At 48.2% G+C, this 22732-nt stretch overlaps 1 protein-coding gene across 2 annotated transcripts in view; it reads right to left on the bottom strand.

Annotated features, from left to right (window-relative positions):
* Positions 1–22331, bottom strand: part of LOC119893163 (carbohydrate sulfotransferase 8-like) — a 67272-nt gene extending 44941 nt beyond the window's left edge. The window contains exons 1-2 of one of the 2 annotated variants that reach the window (XM_038705134.1): positions 22065–22331; positions 1250–1446 (exon numbers count right to left, since the gene is read on the bottom strand). In XM_038705134.1, the coding sequence (XP_038561062.1) occupies positions 1250–1379 (130 nt within the window). In that variant the 5' untranslated portion in view covers positions 1380–1446; positions 22065–22331. Of the gene's footprint in view, positions 1–1249; positions 1447–4418; positions 4595–22064 lie in introns of those variants that run through there. The other variant, XM_038705133.1, reaches the window with a different exon arrangement.
* Positions 22332–22732: the final 401 nt, after the last annotated feature.

Below are 22732 nucleotides of genomic sequence, written 5' to 3'. Positions count from 1 at the left end.
CATGATGCATTGTGGGACGGAGCCACTGAGTTAGCTGGGAGCTACAACCGGAGCCCCTTTATTTTGTATGTGTTGTCTCCATTAACAGTAGCTGAGTTAGCTGTTAGCAGCTCCTGCTAGCAGTTAGCAGCTCCTGCTAGCAGCTCCTGTTAGCAGTTAGCATCTCCTGCTAGCAGCTAGCAGCTCCTGCTAGCAGCTCCTGCTAGCAGTTAGCATCTCCTGCTAGCAGCTCCTGTTAGCAGTTAGCATCTCCTGCTAGCAGCTCCTGTTAACTGTTGGCAGCTCCTGTTAGCAGTTAGCATCTCCTGCTAGCAGTTAGCATCTCCTGCTAGCAGCTCCTGTTAACTGTTGGCAGCTCCTGTTAACTGTTGGCAGCTCCTGTTAGCATCTCCCTGCTAGCAGCTCCTGTTAGCTGTTAGCATCTCCTGCTAGCATCTCCTGCTAGCAGTTAGCATCTCCTGCTAGCATCTCCTGCTAGCAGTTAGCAGCTCCTGCTAGCATCTCCTGCTAGCAGTTAGCAGCTCCTGCTAGCAGTTAGCAGCTCCTGCTAGCAGTTAGCAGCTCCTGCTAGCTGCTAGCAGCTCCTGCTAGCAGTTCCTGCTAGCAGCTCCTGCTAGCAGCTCCTGCTAGCAGTTAGCAGCTCCTGCTAGCAGTTAGCAGCTCCTGCTAGCTGTTAGCAGCTCCTGTTAGCAGCTCCTGCTAGCTGTTAGCATCTCCTGTTAGCAGTTAGCTTGGTTGTACAGAAAGCTATCACTGAAGAAACTTAAAAGCATGATGTAGTAGTTTTCTCTTCTTCACTGACGTGTACTGGAGAGAACAAAACGAAACAATGCCGATGAGAAGGTTCATGTGTCACACGTCCGAGCAACGTGCACACACAGACCCACGACCATGAGCATGATGGGAAACACGTTTGTAACAGACCGCAGGGAGGGGGCGGCAATATCAGCGTACTGAGAGAGGGAAGAGGTGGTGGAGGTACAGGAAGAAGAAGGAGCACGATAGCTAACTAAAATTAAAGAGTAAATGTCCTTAGTTTTTGTTTATTTATTTGATTAACCGATAGGCACCTGTTCTTCTTCGCTGTTTACATTCCTCTACAGTGCAAGCAGACAAGCTAACAAGGCTACCAACTATTAGCATCCTGACGCCTTCTGTCTTGGTCACAGGACACAAGTCATAGCGGTCTGCCAAGAGTCTCCCGAGGAGGAGAAAAGTAATTAGAAAAAAGGCTCTCTGACGCACTGACCTGGGGTCTGTTGCTGGACCGTCTCGGTGAGGTCCTGCAGGCGGACCAGCAGCAGCAGAGATCCGGCTCCCAGCAGCAGCAGGAACCACAGACAGCAGTACAGGGAACAGGGCGGCTTCATGGCCTTCATGACACACAGAGACTCCTGCAGCCTAAACTCCACCAGGCTGATCCCAGACCAGCCACGACTGCACAGCCTGGGGGGGGGGGGGCAAACAAAAACACATTCAGTTTACTGAGATAAAAAACTGACATTCATCCACGTCTATTAAATGGTCCCACATGAAATTAAAAAAAAAAAATCATAAAAGCAATTTTATCTTATCTGCAGCTCAGCTGGTCAACAAAGTCGCAATAAAAGTTCATTCACATTCAATTCAAAGAAAAACTGATCAGACACTCAACACATAAGGTTTATTAAGCCGTGGGCATATTTCTACATCACTACTATTTATTTTACCATATGATCCCTGTGGGATCATTACTGGCAGCTGTGTGTCAGGTAACAAATAATTAATCCCATAATGTCTAAAACACACTATATATAAGTTGTGTAAAAGTGGGACGCTTCCGGTCTGAAACGAAAAGCCAATGCGGAAGTCCCTTAAACCTGCATTGTATCTTAACGGCCAGCAGGGGGCGACTCTTCTGGTTGCAACAAGAAGTCCCGCTTCATTAGAAATGATGGTAAAATGTTTCTACTTCTCAGCTGATTTATTCCCTCAGTAAACACTTTCCTGATGAGTTTATGGTCTCAGTCGCTAGTTTCAAGTCTTCTTCAACACAGCATGATGTTCATTTAGTAAATTATGGTCCCATTTAGAGGAACAGAGACCAGGAAGTAGGGGAGGCTTTAGGATCGTTACCATGGCGACCTGTCAATCAGGCTAGAGCCGACTCGTACCCACAGCACTGTGTAAATTTAACCAGCGCCGTTGAAAAAGTTGGTTGTTCACTTTCTCTGGTGAGTACAGTAGGCCACCAACAGGCCGCCAGCAAGCCACCAACAGGCCGTCAGCAAGCCGCCAACAGGCCGCTAGCAAGCCGCCAACAAGTCACCAACAAACCACCAACAACCCGTAAACAGGCTGCTAGGAACCCGCCAACAAGCCGCTAGCAAGCCGCCAACAAGCCGCTTGCAAACCACCAACAACCCGCCAACAGGCCGCTAGCAAGCCGCCAACAAACCACTAACAGCCCGCTAGCAAGCCACCAACAGGCCGCCAACAAACCACTAACAGCCCGCTAGCAAGCCGCCAACAGGCCGCCAGCAAGCCGCCAACAGGCCGCCAGCAAGCCGCCAACAGGCCGCCAGCAAGCCGCCAACAGGCCGCCAGCAAGCCGCCAACAGGCCGCCAGCAAGCCGCCAACAGGCCGCCAGCAAGCCACCAACAGGCCGCTAGCAAGCCGCCAACAAACCACCAACAACCCGCAAACAGGCCGCTAGGAACCCGCCAACAGGCCGCTAGCAAGCCGCCAACAAACCACTAACAGCCCGCTAGCAAGTCGCCAGCAAGTCGCCAACAAACCACCAACAACCCGCAAACAGGCCGCTAGGAACCCGCCAACAGGCCGCTAGGAACCCGCCAACAGGCCGCTAGGAACCCGCCAACAGGCCGCTAGGAACCCGCCAACAACCCGCCAACAGGCCGCTAGCAAGCCGCCAACAGTCCGCTAGCAAGCTGCCAACAAACCGCCAACAGGCCGCTAGCAAGCCGCCAACAAACCGCCAACAGGCCGCTAGCAAGCCGCCAACAAACCACAAACAGCCCACTAGCAAGCCGTCAACAAACCACTAACAGCCCACTAGCAAGCCGCCAACAGTCCGCTAGCAAGCTGCCAACAAACCACCAAAAACCCGCCAACAGGCCGCTAGCAGGCTGCCAACAGGCTGCTAGCAAGCTGCCAACAAACCACCAACAACCCAACAGGCCACAGGCCAATGATGGTTACATTCTGTACAGTCAGTAAGTTTTGGTAACTTGAAGAAATCTTAATTTTAACATAATGCTATCATGGTTATGCTAAATGGCACGTGACAATATGTAGAGCCTTTTCGAGCAGGCTTTAGCTACTTCCATTAAAAAGAGTCTGCAACAGCGCTGACTGGTCCTTGAGCTGCCGTACAACATTGCAGGTGTGGTAACCTGGCAGAGAAGAGACCACACGGAGCCAATCACTGCAGTGTTGAACATGCTAAGCTAAGCAGCAAGTAGTAAAACCTCCAGGGTACGGAGGACAGCAGTGACACTGGATTAAAGACCCCTCCTTCGCTCCAGCCTGGCTGCAGTCATAACTGGCCCGACCACCAGGGGGCGCAGTCACTGTGACGTAAACAGATCCAGGGTGGACTGGCTGTGTTGTTGGGAGGATGTGTTTGAACATGCTGGCCGTGTGCGTTTACTGCTAAAGAATCTCACAGAGCTTCCTGCTGACTGCACACTTCTTGCTCCCATGAGGCCGTGCAGGAACATCTGTTTCTCTGGAGTGCAGTCAAACACACTTACCTCAGCAGGTGTGACTACAGTAGCTATGGAAATAAACGACGCAGGTACACACATGTTCACACTGCAGACCGAGCTGATATTCCTCTCTGAGACTGGGAGGAGTGACGATGCCCCCCTGCTTCGTTCTGACCTCAGCTGGCTGAGCACGCTCATTAGAAAGAGACACAACAGGAAGCAGCTCAGCACACAATGCAGGAAGAAATGCCAAGAAACGTCTCAGTTAATGGCTCACGAGGACTAAAAGATTCCACAGTAACAAATCAAATAAAATGCATTTTTTTCTAATTTCACTTCTGGTTTCTGTCCTGTTGTTTACAGCAGAAACAGCTGTGAACAAACACTAGCGTCTCTTAACTTGATAAGTTTGACTTGTTTCCAGCAGCTACAGAGCAGCCTGTTGGTTCATGTGAAGGCGTGTTTGTTATGGCGACCGGCGGTGCATGCAGCAGGATGCTCCTCCACCCGACACTCTGAGGCTCCACCCACACTCCTACATCTTCGTTTTAAACCTCAGGCCTTCTGCTGCGTTTCCGCCAGACTAACACACTGAATCTGACACCTGAAACACTTAAGTGTGAAAACACTGATGACCCCGTTTTGGTTTTAAACTCCGGGGTGGCGTGTTAGTGCTGACAGGTGGATGTGCATGTCTCCGTATTTACTTTGCGCCGTCTCCCAGTCTGTTTCCCGCCGCCACAGCCTCTTTGTCCTCCCGTGTTCTTCTCAGTAACCGTTCCACCTCGCTGTCGTTCCGTGCAGAGAAATCTCTGCTGTGGTTCTTCACCATCGCTGCTCTTCGCTCGTCTCTAGTAGAACTTTCTTCTGCAGCTGCGGAGTAGAAATCTGAGAGTAGAATCTGCTTCCTGTTTACACCTTCACGCACATGCCCATTGCACGTGAACGGTCACGTGATGTGTTTTTTCACTCGTTTTATTATAGACAGAGATCAGTTCTGATACGCAGCTGAAACGCTGGTGAAGACGGAGAATGTTTTTAAAGCTAGGCGTAGTCGTGTGGACGCAGCCTGAGCGACAGGAAGCTGCACCCGGACAGATAAACAACCAGAGTCACTATAAAGCTCTGTGAAGCCGAGACGCAGCAGACCGTCCAGAGACTCAGACTCGCTGTCAGCTCATACATCACTATTACAGAAATACACATTACAGACTCTTTAGCCAACAAAAACCTATAATCTGAACATATTAGTGGTGTAAGTTTTTCAGCCCGGTCTCAGTGTTCGACCTCGTTGCTCTAAAGATGATTTGTTGCCAGACAAAGAGTCCAGACGGCTTCAGTTTGATAAATTATTTTAATTATAATACATCTATCACTAAAAGCTCAGGCACACTGACATTATACTGGATTAATAAAAGCTGGGAAATTAATAAAAATCCATTTTTAGCTTCAACACGAACAGATTTTGGTTCATATTTCTGGGAGCACGCTCAGCTAATTCACTCTTCATTATCCACTGGTCTGCTGGTTATTTTCACAATTAATCATTTGGGCTCCAGTTTCCCAGAGCTCGGGTCAAAGTATTCAGATGTCTTGTTTTGGTTCAGACCGAAAAGATATTCAGTTTATGAACTCAACATGTCAGCATGTGTCTGATTGGATCTGAAAGTTCAGCTCCACCTGTTCCCCGTGGCCCTGACAGCAGGACGGGACCCCGTCGACGGGACAGTGGACTCCTCTGATCAATCAGTTCATTGAGCTGACTGACGCTGCAACTCAATGATTAGTTCAACACAAACTCGCATGATGACAAACAGCACAGAGCCCCAGGAGTTATTTTACCATCTATCTATCTATCCGTTACTTTCATTACCGACTCATTTTCAATAAATCCAGCCATCGTTATCGTCTATAAAACGTTACATTGTGCTAAAGCCCGAGGTGTCGTGAACTCAACATATACAGCCAAAGCTCTGCAGGACATCAGCTCAACCCTTCCCATCACATCTCTGACAGGACAGCAGTGAATCTCCGGCTTCTGCAGCTCTTTTGTTCAGGGTTTCTCGCCTCTCCCTCGCAGCTTTTGTGCTGCTCCTGGCTGACTCTGAAAGGGATTTTGTTCTCGGCCTCTACATCTTCTGTTATCACAGCGTCATTGGTTTAGAAGGAATCCTCTTTTGTTGCTATTAAGTGCCCGATAATAAAGTGGGACCCAAATCCAGATTTTTGTCCCTTTTCTGTGCTGGAACATGATCTGAATTAAAGCTGCATCAATAGAGTCCTGATGAAGGGACTTTTGGGTAAAAAGGGTTAAAATGACACGTTTTCATCTGACTGTATTTCTTATTCCAAACTCTGTACTTTTAGTCTGGCACTGAGATAATGCCTCTCCGACAAGCCCACCAAGCCTGTTCTAAGGGCCCGTGTCCACCAAAGCGTTTTTTTCAATTCATTGCAGTGGGAGCGCCGCGTTTTTACAAGCTGGTAAGAACGGCGGCAGCGTGACGAGGCACTGAGCGTTTTTTTTCCGGTCGCCGAGAGTTGAAAAAATGTTCAACTTTGGGAAAAAACGCTGTCACTTTTTACCAAGCTGTGCAATCACAGTGCAGGAGGGGCGGGACAAATACCACACCGTAGCAACGGTTACCATCCTGGAACCGGGCTTCATCCAACCACAGCTCTTGGACCAAACGGTGGTACTCGCCGAGCCCACATACGGCGAGTCCGTCCTCTCTCTCTACCTGCTTCAGCCTTCTCTTCATACAGAGCAAGCGCTCTACTCTGTGTTGGCATTTTTTTAATCCAGTAAAGTCAAGTAGAACTACTTGCAAGAAGGCCCGCTAGCGCCCCCTGCTGTCGTACAGACGTAAACACAGAGGTTAGCTCCAGTTAGCTCGTTGCCCTCCCCTGGTTTCCTCGCAGGGCCTATTCAGATAAACTGCTGTATTTTTCTATTTCAATACCAAGGTTTCGTTTTTCGTGCACAAGCAACGAAAACTTAACACAAGCTGGTCGTAGCACGCCAACGTTAGCTAGAGCATTACCTTAAACGATTTGGCCGAGGCTACAAAAACGATGCGATATGAGCTAAACATTCCGGCGACCTCCACGTTTCTCACCTCTTCTTCAGGTCTGGATCAGGTTTTCTGTTCCGATGAAGTATTTTACAGTATTTTTAAAATACCAAACAATAAAGTATTTTGTCATCAACCCTTATCAAATGCATATTACAAAACACTTTTCAGTCTTCGAATTCCGTGTTTTAAATCCATGAACGATAAATACTGCCCGTCCCTGTTCACTGTGATGCTGAAGATAAATGACCCCCCAGCTCGTCCAGTCTGAGCCTCTGCTGTTAAATATTGTTATTTGAGTCGGATCTCTAAATGACCTCTGAGAGCTGGTGAGTCGGGGGGGGGGGGGGGGGGGGCGGTTGTGAATGGGGCCTTTGTGCCGTCTCATCCAGCCGGCCGTCAGCGAGAGGTTATCAAAGCCTAATCAGCCCGTTTCCATTCCAGTCATGGAAAACTCACACTGATTAACGCCGTCAGGTATTTGGTGGGCGAGGAGGAGGATTAGTGACAGTAATGATCCGCCGCTGACTCGGCTTGTTAGCTGCCTGTTTGCTGCTTTTGTGATTTTCATTTTGTGACTCCGACTCTGAGCTTTGTCATTACAATAACAAACGGGGCCGGTCCGAGGACGGTCTACTGCTCAGATGGAAGTCAGAATAAACAGAGCTCGGTCGCATTTACCCTCCGTGTTAAACCGGGACTGAAACCAGTCCGACAGGAGTTCCCCTCAACACGCTCGCCATCTGCATCAGGCTGTAAACAAACAGGTCAAACAATGACAGGATGCCGGAACAATGATTCAGCGCCACAGACACAAGCTGGTGACACAGAAGAGCAACATAAGAAGGGTTTACAGAGTTTACTGATATATAAAGGTTACATAAACAAAGACACACTGTATAGTCACACAAGGTTTAACATGTGAAAGAAGAAAGGGGAGGCAAATTAAGACCACTTCAAGATCACTTATAAGACATGTGGCCCGTTTTCAGTGACAGCGAGGCCTCTTCAGGACCCTTCAGTCTGATCCAGGAACACGTCCTCAGGATTATACTGACTCGGTTGCGGTTTTGTTCAGATACAAAGACAGAAAACGAGCTGTGTCCCCTCGACTGACGGCAGCGTGGGCGCGTCCCACACCGACCGTGTGCAGAAACCATTTGGCACTAATTCCTGTAGTTCAGGAGGAGGTCAGGGGCATTTTCCCCTCTTTCTTTCTTTGAAGGCGCCACTCTGGAGAATCATGGACGGCAGGAAAAGCAGCGTCCAGGGTGAGAAATTAATGAGAGCTCGGGGACAAAAATGGTCCCCATTGTCCCTGAAATGAAGGTGACCCGAGCAGAAAACTGCAAGTGAGAAATTGATTAACTTTGCAGCTCTGACTACATCTCGTGTTTCTCATGTGGATTTACTTTGCTTCCATTTGCCTACAAAAGTTTTCTGAAATTAACTTTGCAAAACACATTTAGCTGATTTTAGAGCAGCAAATTAATTAATATAACAACTTGTTTTAATTTGCTTCCTGGATTTTACTAAAAGCAGTTTGGTAGCTGGAGTCTCCACACCACTTGGTATTAATTCGTTGCCTGGAATGGCAGTAATTTACATCAGCTGTTAAATGAGCTTTCACTTCATGCTAATTCCTCCCTTTATTCTAATAAAATATATAAGATGGAGCTCCGTGTCTGCTCCTGAGAGAGAGCCAGTTTCTAGGTCAGTCCACACCTCAGACTTCAGTCTGGTTTGATTTATTTCATTTCCTGCAGCCATCTAATCTCGTGTTTGGACTCATGTCAGTCTGTCTCTCAGTCCTGTCTGATCTCCTCACAGATTTATAGCGTCATGTTCAAAAGGCTGCTCGCTGTAGTTTCTGTCAGACAAACAGGAGGAAAAAGTGCATTTATTGAGGACTATTTTCAGCGGAGGATGAATCCACGCGGTGAACCTTTAACAGAACAAGCGAACGACTCAGTCGCAGCTGAAACTGGTCTGTTTCTGTAAAAGTGTTCTCAGATTGTCTAATTCTGGTAAATTCAGTAAACAAACCTCAACAGAATTCTCAGCAGGTCCATTTATCAAAGTGCCTCTGATGAGGAAGATCATGTGATAAGACTGAAAGCTCCACATCAGCTGGTTCAGACAAGGGCTGTACACACTGACATCTTTATTACGTTCGTAGCTTCTGCTGAGGTCAAATGTTTGTCGTCACATTTAATGACATCATTAAATGATGTTACCCAGGTAACAATAGGTCTTTTTAGAGGGAGATTCCGCATGTAAACATGGAAAGAGTTTTAGCGGTCCTCCAGAACCAGCGCCGTGACTACACACAGAAAAAAACGTGTCCAAAGTAGACCGTGCTTTCAAAACAATGGGTGGGCGGACATAGAAATGATTTGCTTTCGCTCGACGTGCACATTTCAGTCCACATTGGCCGGCTCCGAGGCGGCTCAAACCTTTCCTGCTCTGTGGCTTTCATACAGCCAGATGTGCACATTGGTGCAATCCTCCCAGAAAATACAGGCAGCATGAAAAGCTGCTAATGTCACAAACTACAAGAGCCGAAAAAGATTTCTGACCGCAGTGAAAAGGTTGTTTTATAAAAGGCCAGCAAACTGAACTAGACTGAAGCAGAAAGCATCTATTCAAGAAATTCAGATTTTTGGACTTCATGGGCAACTATGGAGTTACAGGAAATGTTTGGATTAGGGAAACCCAATGTTGTCACGTCAACAGCCGATAAAGGCTTTAAAATAAAATATTGGCCCGGAATGAATATTTCTGCTGATGTGACAGGCCGCTTTAAAATAAATATTAAAATTTGTCTTTTTTTTTTTTTTTTAAGTGTCAGAATCGAATAGCAAAGTTTCTTTTTGCAATGACTGCTCAGGGTCGGTCATGTGAGGAGGAGCCAAATCACATTCCTTCACTTCTAATTTAATTGCCCATTTTAAAGGAGACCTATTATACTGCTTTTCCAGTCCTATATTGTAGTTCTGTGTATAGTTCAGCTTTGCATGATTCAAAGTTCAAAAAAACATTTTTTTTCCCCTTAAACTGACTCTTCATGTAGGCCTTCATTTCAGCCTCTGTGTGAAACAAGCTGTAGATGCTCCTGTCTAATTAAGCCCGCCCCTCTCAAAGCCCACTGTCTTCTGATTGGCCAAGACGTGAAGCATGTTACCAGGCTGTTGTTGTTGCTGGGCAGAACAGGCAGACTGAGCGTTGCTGTGCCGTTGCTGTGGGAGCAAATGACCATATATGGAACAGCGGCTCCGTCTGGCTCCGTGTGTCGTATTATGGAGCCACTGGTAGAAAAAGCAGTTGACAACAGAGAGTTCGGAACAGGAGGAAATCTGAGGTTTTTGCTCACAGGGATTTCTTGTAAATACTTTAACCTAATTTTTTGAAGCTTTGGCCATGTTCAACATGAACCTCCAACATTTTAACATTGCAGATTAGCCATAAAATGTGGAAAAACATAATAGGTCTCCTTTAAGAGCCGTGAGTTTGTGAAGAACACAGAGAAACAGGCACCAGCGGTATTTTTCTTATTCAGCCCTGTGAACGTGCACGTTTTGCAAAGCATTGTATTTTGTGTCTGCATCTGCCAGTGGGCCGTCACGATAAGAGTAGGCATAATAATCTGTTAGCTCCGCTGCAGGACAGAATCCAGGCTCTCTGTAATTAGATGGAAACAATAAGCGCATATATGAGCTGGAAAATATCTGCAAAAATCCAATATCGTACGTCGGAAACAATCTGGCAAAGTCGCCACTTGAATCTAATTCTACAAATTAATATTAGTGCAGCCTAATCTTAATCTGTGACTGTGCAGAAACACAGACTGAAGAGATGTGCAAAGACCAAAAGCAGAACAGATTCGAATTTAGAATCTGAAAGATGCTTCGAAACGAAGGTTTACAGAAACCCTACAGCTGAAGTGTTCTGTAAGTCCGGCCGCATGGACAGAGATATGAAAGTACCGTAAATCTAATCAGGATTATAATCTGTTAATCCGATGAGTTGATAAACCACCTCCTCCACCACAATAAAGGGCCCGTAGCCCCTTCGTCGTGAGCTAAGCAGGTTAATCCCTTTTCATTCCCTGATGAGAGCGTAATCTTATGGGATAACATATACGGGAGCTTAATATTATTAGGTCGGGTGCTGAAGGTGACCTGCAGGTCCAGTCTGTTGGTCCTGAGCCGCTAAACGCAGTCTGAGGTCACTGACTTACTTTTTATTGTTAATAATCTTTTTATTTTACATTTCTCCAACAAGAAGGTGCGTTTCACTGACACACAGCCAATCACAGAGCTTCATGTTAACGGTCAGATCCCTGCCTCCTCCTCACACCTCCTCCTCCTCCTCTCTGTACAGTCTCACTGCCTCCTCCTCATCACACCTCCTCCTCCTCTCTGTAGTCTCACTGCCTCCTCCTCATCACACCTCCTCCTCTCTGTACAGTCTCACTGCCTCCTCCTCATTACACCTCATCACACCTCCTCCTCTCTGTACAGTATCACTGCCTCCTCCTCATTACACCTCCTCCTCTCTGTACAGTCTCACTGCCTCCTCCTCATTACACCTCCTCCTCTCTGTACAGTCTCACTGCCTCCTCCTCATCACACCTCCTCCTCTCTGTACAGTCTCACTGCCTCCTCCTCATTACACCTCATCACACCTCCTCCTCTCTGTACAGTATCACTGCCTCCTCCTCATTACACCTCCTCCTCTCTGTACAGTCTCACTGCCTCCTCCTCATTACACCTCCTCCTCTCTGTACAGTCTCACTGCCTCCTCCTCATTACACCTCCTCCTCTCTGTACAGTATCACTGCCTCCTCCTCATTACACCTCATCACACCTCCTCCTCTCTGTACAGTCTCACTGCCTCCTCCTCACACCTCCTCCTCCTCTCTGTACAGTCTCACTGCCTCCTCCTCACACCTCCTCCTCCTCTCTGTACAGTCTCACTGCCTCCTCCTCATCACACCTCCTCCTCTCTGTACAGTCTCACTGCCTCCTCCTCATTACACCTCATCACACCTCCTCCTCTCTGTACAGTCTCACTGCCTCCTCCTCATTACACCTCATCACACCTCCTCCTCTCTGTACAGTCTCACTGCCTCCTCCTCACACCTCCTCCTCCTCCTCCTCTCTGTACAGTCTCACTGCCTCCTCCTCACACCTCCTCCTCCTCCTCTCTGTAGTCTCACTGCCTCCTCCTCATCACACCTCCTCCTCCTCTCTGTAAAGTATCACTGCCTCCTCCTCATCACACCTCCTCCTCTCTGTACAGTATCACTGCCTCCTCCTCATTACACCTCCTCCTCTCTGTACAGTCTCACTGCCTCCTCCTCATTACACCTCCTCCTCTCTGTACAGTCTCACTGCCTCCTCCTCATTACACCTCCTCCTCTCTGTACAGTATCACTGCCTCCTCCTCATTACACCTCATCACACCTCCTCCTCTCTGTACAGTATCACTGCCTCCTCCTCATTACACCTCCTCCTCTCTGTACAGTCTCACTGCCTCCTCCTCATTACACCTCCTCCTCTCTGTACAGTCTCACTGCCTCCTCCTCATTACACCTCCTCCTCTCTGTACAGTCTCACTGCCTCCTCCTCATTACACCTCCTCCTCTCTGTACAGTATCACTGCCTCCTCCTCATTACACCTCATCACACCTCCTCCTCTCTGTACAGTCTCACTGCCTCCTCCTCACACCTCCTCCTCCTCTCTGTACAGTCTCACTGCCTCCTCCTCCTCCTCTCTGTACAGTCTCACTGCCTCCTCCTCATCACACCTCCTCCTCTCTGTACAGTCTCACTGCCTCCTCCTCACACCTCCTCCTCCTCCTCCTCCTCTCTGTACAGTCTCACTGCCTCCTCCTCACACCTCCTCCTCCTCCTCTCTGTAGTCTCACTGCCTCCTCCTCATCACACCTCCTCCTCCTCTCTGTAAAGTATCACTGCCTCCTCCTCATTACACCTCTTCCTCTCTGTACAGTATCACTGCCTCCTCCTCATTACACCTCCTCCTCTCTGTACAGTCTCACTGCCTCCTCCTCATTACACCTCCTCCTCTCTGTACAGTCTCACTGCCTCCTCCTCACACCTCCTCCTCCTCCTCCTCTCTGTACAGTCTCACTGCCTCCTCCTCACACCTCCTCCTCCTCCTCTCTGTAGTCTCACTGCCTCCTCCTCATCACACCTCCTCCTCCTCTCTGTAAAGTATCACTGCCTCCTCCTCATCACACCTCCTCCTCTCTGTACAGTCTCACTGCCTCCTCCTCATTACACCTCCTCCTCTCTGTACAGTATCACTGCCTCCTCCTCATCACACCTCCTCCTCCTCTCTGTAAAGTATCACTGCCTCCTCCTCATTACACCTCCTCCTCTCTGTAAAGTATCACTGCCTCCTCCTCATTACACCTCCTCCTCTCTGTACAGTATCACTGCCTCCTTCTCATTACACCTCCTCCTCTCTGTACAGTATCACTGCCTCCTCCTCATCACACCTCCTCCTCCTCCTCCTCTCTGTACAGTATCACTGCCTCCTCCTCATCACACCTCCTCCTCCTCTCTGTAAAGTATCACTGCCTCCTCCTCATTACACCTCCTCCTCTCTGTAAAGTATCACTGCCTCCTCCTCATCACACCTCCTCCTCCTCTCTGTAAAGTATCACTGCCTCCTCCTCATTACACCTCCTCCTCTCTGTACAGTATCACTGCCTCCTCCTCATTACACCTCCTCCTCTCTGTACAGTATCACTGCCTCCTCCTCATTACACCTCCTCCTCTCTGTACAGTATCACTGCCTCCTCCTCATTACACCTCCTCCTCTCTGTACAGTCTCACTGCCTCCTCCTCACACCTCCTCCTCCTCCTCTCTGTAGTCTCACTGCCTCCTCCTCATCACACCTCCTCCTCCTCTCTGTAAAGTATCACTGCCTCCTCCTCATTACACCTCCTCCTCTCTGTAAAGTATCACTGCCTCCTCCTCATCACACCTCCTCCTCCTCTCTGTAAAGTATCACTGCCTCCTCCTCATTACACCTCCTCCTCTCTGTACAGTATCACTGCCTCCTCCTCACACCTCCTCCTCCTCCTCCTCTCTGTACAGTATCACTGCCTCCTCCTCACACCTCCTCCTCCTCTCTGTACAGTCTCACTGCCTCCTCATCACACCTCCTCCTCCTCTCTGTACAGTATCACTGCCTCCTCCTCACACCTCCTCCTCCTCTCTGTACAGTATCACTGCCTCCTCCTCATTACACCTCATCACACCTCCTCCTCTCTGTACAGTCTCACTGCCTCCTCCTCATTACACCTCATCACACCTCCTCCTCTCTGTACAGTATCACTGCCTCCTCCTCACACCTCCTCCTCCTCCTCCTCTCTGTACAGTATCACTGCCTCCTCCTCACACCTCCTCCTCCTCCTCCTCTCTGTACAGTATCACTGCCTCCTCCTCACACCTCCTCCTCCTCCTCCTCTCTGTACAGTCTCACTGCCTCCTCCTCATCACACCTCCTCCTCCTCTCTGTAAAGTATCACTGCCTCCTCCTCATCACACCTCCTCCTCCTCTCTGTAAAGTATCACTGCCTCCTCCTCATCACACCTCCTCCTCTCTGTACAGTATCACTGCCACCTCCTCATCACACCACCTCCTCCTCTCTGTACAGTATCACTGCCTCCTCCTCACACCTCCTCCTCCTCTCTGTACAGTATCACTGCCTCCTCCTCACACCTCCTCCTCCTCTCTGTACAGTCTCACTGCCTCCTCATCACACCTCCTCCTCCTCCTCCTCTCTGTACAGTATCACTGCCTCCTCCTCACACCTCCTCCTCCTCCTCCTCTCTGTACAGTATCACTGCCTCCTCCTCACACCTCCTCCTCCTCCTCCTCTCTGTACAGTATCACTGCCTCCTCATCACACCTCCTCCTCCTCCTCCTCTCTGTAAAGTATCACTGCCTCCTCCTCATCACACCTCCTCCTCCTCTCTGTAAAGTATCACTGCCTCCTCCTCATCACACCTCCTCCTCCTCTCTGTAAAGTATCACTGCCTCCTCCTCATCACACCTCCTCCTCTCTGTACAGTATCACTGCCACCTCCTCATTACACCTCCTCCTCTCTGTAAAGTATCACTGCCTCCTCCTCATTACACCTCCTCTCTGTACAGTATCACTGCCTCCTCCTCACACCTCCTCCTCCTCCTCCTCTCTGTACAGTATCACTGCCTCCTCCTCACACCTCCTCCTCCTCTCTGTACAGTCTCACTGCCTCCTCATCACACCTCCTCCTCCTCTCTGTACAGTATCACTGCCTCCTCCTCACACCTCCTCCTCCTCTCTGTACAGTATCACTGCCTCCTCCTCATTACACCTCATCACACCTCCTCCTCTCTGTACAGTCTCACTGCCTCCTCCTCATTACACCTCATCACACCTCCTCCTCTCTGTACAGTATCACTGCCTCCTCCTCACACCTCCTCCTCCTCCTCCTCTCTGTACAGTATCACTGCCTCCTCCTCACACCTCCTCCTCCTCCTCCTCTCTGTACAGTATCACTGCCTCCTCCTCACACCTCCTCCTCCTCCTCCTCTCTGTACAGTCTCACTGCCTCCTCCTCATCACACCTCCTCCTCCTCTCTGTAAAGTATCACTGCCTCCTCCTCATCACACCTCCTCCTCCTCTCTGTAAAGTATCACTGCCTCCTCCTCATCACACCTCCTCCTCTCTGTACAGTATCACTGCCACCTCCTCATCACACCACCTCCTCCTCTCTGTACAGTATCACTGCCTCCTCCTCACACCTCCTCCTCCTCTCTGTACAGTCTCACTGCCTCCTCATCACACCTCCTCCTCCTCCTCCTCTCTGTACAGTATCACTGCCTCCTCCTCACACCTCCTCCTCCTCCTCCTCTCTGTACAGTATCACTGCCTCCTCCTCACACCTCCTCCTCCTCCTCCTCTCTGTACAGTATCACTGCCTCCTCATCACACCTCCTCCTCCTCCTCCTCTCTGTAAAGTATCACTGCCTCCTCCTCATCACACCTCCTCCTCCTCTCTGTAAAGTATCACTGCCTCCTCCTCATCACACCTCCTCCTCCTCTCTGTAAAGTATCACTGCCTCCTCCTCATCACACCTCCTCCTCTCTGTACAGTATCACTGCCACCTCCTCATTACACCTCCTCCTCTGCAGCGCAGCCGTGGAAAGATAAGCTACAGTCCCGTCTGACATTTCTGGGTCTCCTCAACTAGAGTTGAAATGTTCTCTGTTGTTCATCTCTCGGCGCCGGACGGGTTCAGCTTGTGAATATTCACGGGGCGCCGCTGCTCCGGCTGATTCGCTGTGTTATGAGAACGCTGCAGTCACAATATTGATACAGCTCAACACGTTGAAGCGGTTCAATATCACCAATCGTTTCCTATTTCAGATCACTGATGAGGCGGCTCGGGGAGGTGGGGATGGTGATGGATGCTGGTCCTGTTGCTGTTTGTCAGGGGACAGATATTGATCTCTGAGTTCTCCATCTGTCATGTTAATCCACCACTGCAGGACTCTCAGCTGCACCAGGTCCATCTGATCAAAGCGTCGCCCGCCCGGCTCAGACTGACAGGTTAAAAGGTCAACAGGAGATCCGTTTGACTCAGAGAGCTGAGCTGATCCTTCAACAGGATCACAGATCACTTTGATTATTGTTCCATAAGTACGGAATTACCATTCGAAAAATAGTCAGCAACTACTTTACTAATCTAGAAATATTCAGATTAGAACTCACGGTATCATAGTAAAAGTAGTCCTTATTTTCATCATCAATTAATCTGCAAAATATCTCCTATATTAATCAATTAAATGAGGGTCTCGAAACAGGCAAAATTAAAATGTTTAAAAGACTGTAAACGGCATTTTCACTATTCTATAAACTATACTACGCTGAACAAAATTATAAAGGCAACCCTTTTGTTTCTGCCCCCATTCATCCTGAGCTGAACTCAAAGATCTAAAACTTTCTCCATGTACACAAAAGGCCTTTTTCTCTCTCTCAACTATTGTTCATGTTAGTGAGCACTTCTCCTTTGCCCAGATAATCCATCCACCTCACCGGTGTGGCATATCAAGATGCTGATCAGACAGCATGGGGATTGCACAGGTGTGGCTCAGGCTGGCCACAATAAAAGGCCTCAGGCTGGCTACAATAAAAGGCCTCAGGCTGGCCACAATAAAAGGCCTTAGACTGGCCACAATAAAAGGCCACTCCAAAATGTGTCGCAAGTTATGAGGGAGTGTGCAAAGTCCACCTGTTGCCCGTGAATTGAATGTTCATTTCTCTACCATAAGCCGTCTCCAAAGGCGTTTCAGAGAATTTGGCAGTACATCCATGTGTTGCACTGCGTGAGGCAAATGGTGCTTACACCAGATACTGACTGGTTTTGTTCAGACTACACGACTTTCTGCGTCGGCAGGTCACAGCCTGAAGGTTGGCGAGTGGTGTTGGGCTTCACACAATGTAATACGCTAATTAAAAAGGAAACAGTGCTACTTGAGTAAAATGTTTCTGGGGGAAGATCCGACCACATCTTTGTTGCACCCATGCATCCGCATGTTTTGTTGGTCTTTTCTCCCAGTAAACTGATTATCTCTGGGTTTTGGACAGTTGGTGGGACAAAGCTGAATAGCTGCTGAATAAGTTGTTTGTCTTACTGTTGGGGAAGTGATAAGCATTCCTTCACCGTTGTTTGTGCAGTAAGAGAGCGGCTGGAGTTTTATATTTCCTGCACGTTACGCTGGACAGGAGCCTCGCTGCTGCAGCACCTTCAGTTTGTGCTGCTTTGTGCCCTTGAGTGCTGAATCATCAGAAGCACAGGTAGAAAAATGAATGGGGCAGTTTCCCCAGCAGATCTGTTGGAGCATCTTTTACTGGAGTGTTTTCCTCTCGGAGCGTCCTGCGTTTATTCAGCCTACATCGACTCGCTAATGTGAAATAACGTTATCTGACTTAATGGAGTCCTTTTAAAAGATGTTGTTTCCTAACAGACTCCTAAAGCAGAGGGGAGCGGGGGAGGAAGAGGCAGGCGAGGTCAAAGGGACAGGTGCAGGCAGGCCTGTAGCGTCACCTTTCAACACTGAAGGTAGGTGTAGGGTATTTAACAGAAAGGTCAGAGTAAGGAGGTGGTTGGGGTGGGCTGCAAAGGCTAAAAAACTACAGGGCTACGAGACAAGTGACTGACTCCAAGGCTGCGCTGCACTTTAAAACCTCAGGAAACAGGAAAGCTCAGAAACCCATGAGATATTTATCTGAATGTGGGACTGTTTTATGGCAAAGCTGTTCTGGCACCATTAGCATAACACTAAAAGATGCAGGCTGGTCCCCGGAGTCCTGTATCCGCCGAGATGGAGGAAGCCATTACAAACATCCATCTGTAACGGGAGCGTTCCACATCAGGCCGAGCAGAGACGAAAGGTCACCGACAGACAAACCACGTCCCGGGAAGCAGAGGTGGCTTTTTAATGTATTATTAATGCGTCCCGCCCCATAAATACCTGCCCTTTGTAGATTATTTGAGATGGAGGGCGAAGGATGGTGGAGTGTGGTTTTTCTCGTTAGCGTGGGCGGAGGGATAGTGTTTCCTCTGTGAGAGGGCGCTTGTTCACATTAAAGGTGCTTATGGTAATTGAATCCTAACACTGGTTCAGTGAAGAGCGGTGCAGAGAGAGAGCAGAGCTGAGCCGCCGCCGTATTTAACGACAGAATAAATGTATGTATATCCGCTGACTAAAAGTCAAAAGGAAGCTGCAGAAACCTGTAAAGTACAACAGCTTTTACTGAGCAACACATTAAATCATCAACAACACAGAGTCAGTCTGTCAGCTAAAAAAAGGAACTTCATGTGGGTTTAAATCCGGTTCCTGAATCGGACCAACGTCAGGAGGATTAAGGAATGTTTCAGTTCTCCAGCTGCTCCGGAAACTGTAAACAAAACCAGGTGGAGGAAAAACAGTGAACCCCTACAGATACTCACATACTGCAGTACTTTGACTTAACGCTGGAATCCAGTCTTCATTTTATGGCTGAATATTTAGAACAGTTCTGCTGCAGCGACGCGTTCTGTTCAGCCCAGATATTCAGACGTGAATAAAAAATGAAAGAATGAAAGAAAGAACTGGACCGGAACAGGCCGGTTTTAAGCTTTATCAGCCGATCAGCATCACAAAACCGCTAAAACATGTCGTCGGCGTGGAACTTCTTCACCGTGAGCAAAGAAGACTCAAATTTACACCTGCAGAGAAACACAGACAGAGACGCCATCGTGTATCCAGTTAGAAGACGCAGAGCAGGAAAACAACAGCGGACACACCTGTTGGTGCCGACATCATTCAGTACCACGTGGTCTCGATGGGTAATTAACAACAAGCCTCCTCCATGGTCACATGACCCCGGCAGGTGGGAGACAGTAAAACAGGTTTATGGTGTAATATTTACAGAATAAAAGCCTGCAGCTGCCCCAACTTTAACTACAGTGTTTCCCTCATTTATACTCAGGTGTATCAACAGCTGCCAAAGTATTTTTGGCCCATTGTAGCATTTTGCAGAGGAACTAGGGCTGGACGATACGGCCAAAAATGAACGATAAAAATCTTTCAATATATTATCACGATAAGTATCAAATCCTTATTTCTGTCTAAATGACTTTCAACGATCTTTTAAAGGCTGATTTTTGCTCCTGAGTGAAAGTTGAAGAAACCTGATGGCTAACTGTGGTTTAAACTCTTTATGGTCAGAACGTGACAAACAGCCGGCTCAGGAGGTAGAGCGGGTTGGCCGTTAATCGGAAGGTCGGCGGTTCAATCCCTGGCTCCCCCTGGTTGCGCGTCGAAGTGTCCTTGGGCAAGATACTGAACCCCGAATTGCCCCTGGCGGCTATTCCGCCAGTGTATGAGTGAGTGTGAATGCTAGTTTCCGTTTGAGCACTTAGGCTCAGTGTATGAATGTGTGTGACTGGTGAATGCAGATAGATGTAGTGTAAAAGCACTTTGAGTGGTCGAAAAGACTAGAAAGGCGCTATACAAATACGGAGCATTTACATTTGCAAATCTGAGCCAGAACATTCAGAACTATTATGAAAAAAATCTTTTTCAACAATATGCACGAGTAAAATTGAGTAAAAGCTTTTTCAGTTGTTTTTCCTCAAGAAAATAAACACCTTAATAAAAAAAAAAAGTCCTAATTTGTGTTTGATTCAAGTGAATAAAAAACATTAAGTGAATATTTATTTTGTTATTGAAAAGAATTTCACAATAATTATTGTGAAGTGAAAGGGAGCAGGTTCAAGTAAACGCTGAAATTAGGTGGAGAATGACAAGAATAAGCTACTTGAAATACAAATACATTATACACCGCTACCCCACCTCTGCCCCCGCACGGCCGCCGCCACACTTACACCGGTGTGTGAAACCCACGACACGAGACCGTGGACGTTTGTGTCTAGTTAGCAGTTAGCAGCAGCCGCCTGTGGAGGATGATGGTCCCTTTAAGGTTCAGGTTGGGACCAGGTTTAGGTTTAGTTCTGGATCAGGGGTCAGTCATTCAGTTTCTTCATTGTATTTTATTGTCGCTCTCTCTGCTGCTCAAGACTTTCATCATCTCCCTCTACGATCCAGTCAGGAGGCTAAATGTTCCAGTGTCGACTGTTGGACGTCTGGATTCTTCTTCTTCTCTGTATTCTGGAGTATTCTGTGTACGTCGCACTGTAACTCTGCGTATCTTCAATTTCTTTGGCTTCCTGCCTCTCACGCTCTGTCTGTACAGTGTGAGAGTACGTGTATCAGATGTCTTATAATAAATAAATAAATAAATAAACAAACAAAAACAAACAAACATGAAGGTGGGGGCCCGGGGACTGTGTTACGTCACTCAGGGTCCTCACAAGTGTAGAGGTACAGTCTGTGTGTGCGCTGCGAGGTGTTCAGGACACTCGGCTATTTTTAGCTGCGAGGAGAGAAATAATTCAGTGCGATCACAGAGCAGCTCGTTCACCTCCTCCCTGACGGAGGAGACCAACCAGCAGATAGATCCTCCTGCTCCTCCTCCTCCTCCTCCTCCTCCCCCCCGACCCTTCAGGAGGAAACTGAATCCAGGCCAGCAGGTGGATCAACAGAACCACATGCTGCCTGTTTAACCACAGCACAGGAGTGGAACGCCCCCCCGCCTGACAGGTGACTGACAGGTGACTGACAGGTGATCTGGCTGCTCACCTTCAGTCAGTTCGCTGCTGTTTATATTCAGAAACATCACTTCATGTTATCAGATAATATTCGTCGTCTAGAGAAAAGTTCAGACTCTTTCACTGCAAGAGATAAAACACACAGACTGGCTCCACAGCAGAGGTGTCATTTACCCTGGGGGCCCTGGAGACATCATTTGTTAAAAAACGTTGTCAGCTTGCAGTTAAATAACAAATGAATATGCCTTTAGAAAGGTTTATTTGCATATTAAAAAAACATGCAAAGTAATTCAAATATAGAAGAAACACATGTAACTGCAGCTAAAAAGAAAACAAGCAGCTGATTCTAAAATGACCCAAACACGTGCAGCACCAGTCAGTAACAACAGGTGTGAACCTGCCCAGGTGCAGCACTGATGCAGCACGTGGTGTGTCTGCAGCTAAAACTCAACACATCCAACCTTTCTGATTGTGTAATATGCCAACATTTCTTATTCTAAACAACAACAACAACAACAACAGCGGCGGCTTCTCTTGGGATCAGCACGCGCTTCACGACTCAGTTTGGACATATCTGATTGGCTCACATTAAAAATTTTTTTTAAAAAGCGTCCACTTCAGGTAACAAGCAGCTTCTCTGGCAGGAACCATGCTGTGGTCTTTAACAGGGACGTCTACCTGCTGACATCCAGCTCAGGTGTTTTAACAAAGCAAGCATGCACGCGCGGACAGGTACCAGGTAAATGAATAATGACGATAAAATAATAAATCTCTTGACACGTGACGGTTCTGTCAGCAGCCTCAGTGACAAAGTTGAACTGGTCCCATCACGACTCACAGCGGAGGTTCTGACCCTGTGTTGATCTGATCTATCAGTCTGAACACAAACTGGCCCGCAGAAACACGCTTATTAATGTTAATATAACGCGAGGGGAACCGGAGGCGGCTCGTCTAACGGGAAGCAGCGACACATGTTACCGGAGAGGGAAGTTAGAGAGAAGCAGACAAATCTGATCAGCTCCCCGCCCTCACTCACCTGCGCTCCGGCCAGCATGAGTTCACCGGTCCGCTGGAAAGTCCGCTTCTCCCGGATTCTGTTCACCTCGCTTTCCCGGACAAAAACAAAACCAAAAACGGCCTCGACCCGGTGACAGAACGACCGAACGGGGAACGGGACTCTCCTGTTTTACCGGTGAAATGTCGGTTGACTGTGATGGACCGCAGCAACGGGAGGGGAAAACGCCCAAACTTGCGCGGAGAGAAGAAGAAGTGTGTCCGGCGGAGAGGCGAGCGGACAAGATGGCGCGTCAAGTTCACGCAGAGAAGCGGGAAGGATCCGGATGTTCAGCTGCTGGACCGTCACAATAAAAGTCCAAAATAATATTCACCATTTAAAAATGATCTTTAACATTTTTGTTAGCTGGTAAATGTTACACAGCCTTTATTCATGTTGGGTTGGGCTGTGGCTCAGGAGGTACAACGAGTTACCGATCGACAGTCAATCCCCGGCTCCTCCAGGCTGCATGTTGAAGTGTCCTTGCGGGCAAAGATACTAAACCCTGAATCGCCCCTGGTGGCTGAATGCTTCGCTCAGCGATCTGATGCGAACACGGAAGTCCCTTAAATCTTCATTGTACCTAACGGCCAGCAGGGGGCGACTCTTCTGGTTGCAAAAAGAAGTCCGGCTCAATTAGAAATAAAGGT

Source organism: Micropterus salmoides, unplaced genomic scaffold (assembly GCF_014851395.1).
Source record: "Micropterus salmoides isolate LMB-PRFRI ecotype aquatic unplaced genomic scaffold, ASM1485139v1 Ms_hic_scaffold_8, whole genome shotgun sequence".
NCBI classification, from domain to species: Eukaryota; Metazoa; Chordata; class Actinopteri; order Centrarchiformes; family Centrarchidae; genus Micropterus; species Micropterus salmoides.
Note: the sequence above shows the minus strand (reverse complement) of the source record. Positions and strands in the feature narration are given on the sequence as shown.